The sequence below is a fragment of the Cyprinodon variegatus genome, unplaced genomic scaffold, assembly GCF_000732505.1.
Source record: "Cyprinodon variegatus isolate N-32 unplaced genomic scaffold, C_variegatus-1.0 Scaffold114, whole genome shotgun sequence".
Lineage (NCBI taxonomy): Eukaryota > Metazoa > Chordata > Actinopteri > Cyprinodontiformes > Cyprinodontidae > Cyprinodon > Cyprinodon variegatus.
Window position 1 is genome coordinate 643646 of NW_015150567.1, and position 1964 is coordinate 645609.

The window sequence follows — 1964 nt, forward strand, 5'->3', positions numbered from 1 at the left end:
AAAATTGCTTTCCGATCGGATTAGAATCCTCAGTCTGACATGTTTATGTGAAAAGTTCTTGACCTGATCAGGCCTTCAGTCCGATTGTGTCCATGTAAACGTAGCTATTACCAGGATACTGAGGAGGTAATTCAGCCATTTGATTCAGGCGTGTCGGACCAAGGATCTAAAAGTTGAAGACTGAAAACCCCTGATCTAAGGAAACTCGGCTGTTTGCATCGAGCCACTAACTTTTCTGGATTCAATCCTCCTGAATGAACACGTAGCAACAGGAAACATTTGCTTGCCTCGTTCTGTTGACTCGCCAGCAGAGCATGCATGCAGCGACAGTGGAGAGGAAAACTCTCTTTTTACAGGAAGAAACCTGGACAGTATGCAGCCTTCTGTTAAGAATGGATCCAGTAATCCATTTCAGATATATTTTTTAAGGCCTTTTCTGTCTAGCAGTATTCAATTCACAGGTTATCCCAAAGGGAGACATTACCAAATCATCGTTTATATCTGGAACTGAATGAGCTCTTTCTGCTCTACTTCCACAAAACATTGAAAAGGCTAATCCTAATTTGTCATTTTATAATTTTTTTTATACTTTTAGGCTTCATGGTTATAGAATGTGACATTTTTTTTGCCCTTTACTATTTAGTCTTTACACAGTGACTAAATAACCGTTGGCTTTAATGCAGCTGGGATTGTTGTACAGTTTTCATTTTCAGAGAATATAAAGAATAGTTTAAATTAGTCTCAGGTTTGAATGAAATTAGACGCTCAGGGTTAAACAGGATGGCGTTCTAAAAATGTAAGAGTACATTCCCCTCCTCCCTCCTGACACACACAGGCTTCTTAATTAAATTAAGAAATGGGGAGTATTTACGCGCTGCAATCCTTTATAGGCTGACAGCTCATTAAGAAGTGCTAACAAAAAGCAGGCCTTAATAAGCTGTGCAGGTTATCCACAGAAACAGATTAGTGGAGCCGTATGAGCTTTTTGAGACCAGAGTCTCTTAGCAAACTCATTTTAAAACATTCAGCAGCATTTTCTGTTGTAACCGAGCGATTCTGGAGATTCTGTCGAGCAGCTTAAATAGAAACAGTTGAACTCCTGCCTGTGGATATGAACTCCCTCAGTAAAAAAAACACACCGTCACCTGTGTTTAACCTCAGTGCTCTGACCACTTATCGTAGCTGCCTCAGGGTAGGAAGCGAGATGAAAGCAACTCCTTCAGCTCATTCCTGGTAAATGTGTATTTTCAAGTGTTCACACTCTCTAACTCTTGTTCTCTTGACCTTTTTCAGGCCGATGGACTGAAGGAGGGCGACTACATCGTAGCGGTGGGCGACAGAGACACCAAATGGATGGGTGTGAGTGACATGATGCGACTTCTGAAAGACGTGGACGAAGAGGGGATTGAAATCCAGGTGGTCAGCATGATCGACAACAGCCCCACTATGGTATGCCATTTATCGGGATTTACACAAATATTCATGTTAAAATCACAGATTTTAACGTGTCTTAAACTGAAAAACACAAATTAGCACATAATTGTAACTTGGAAAAAAAATTATTCATGTTTTTATTATGATTAAAGCGACAGTGTATAAGAATTACTGCCATCTAGTGGTAAAATGGGGTATTTAATTTAAACAAAAAACAAAATTATGATGTCACTGGCTCAAACATGTACTGCGCTAATTGTTGCTGCAATACGTGACAAGGCCGTTTCTCAGTATGTGTACTTGTGCGTTCTCGTGTGCTCGTGAAACGTCATTAGCCTCAGCCCTAATACTGTTCCAATTCACAAGAATTGGTATTAAAATGTCTTAAATCAGTCTTTCGTAGGTCTTAATTTTAAAAACATCGTAAATAGGATTATTTTTATTACGATTTATTTTTGTAATCTAAATAAAACGTTAAAATTGACAATTTTTTATTTATTTATTTTTTTATTAAAAAAAAATAATGGCTC

General features: G+C 38.3%; 1 protein-coding gene across 1 annotated transcript in view; it reads left to right on the forward strand.

Annotated features, from left to right (window-relative positions):
* The window catches only part of rhpn2 (rhophilin, Rho GTPase binding protein 2), a 57283-nt gene that overhangs the window by 52496 nt on the left and 2823 nt on the right, over window positions 1-1964 (forward strand). The window contains exon 14 of the mRNA XM_015375202.1: window positions 1294-1449. Within this exon, the coding sequence (XP_015230688.1) occupies window positions 1294-1449 (156 nt within the window). The remainder of the gene's footprint in view (window positions 1-1293; window positions 1450-1964) is intronic.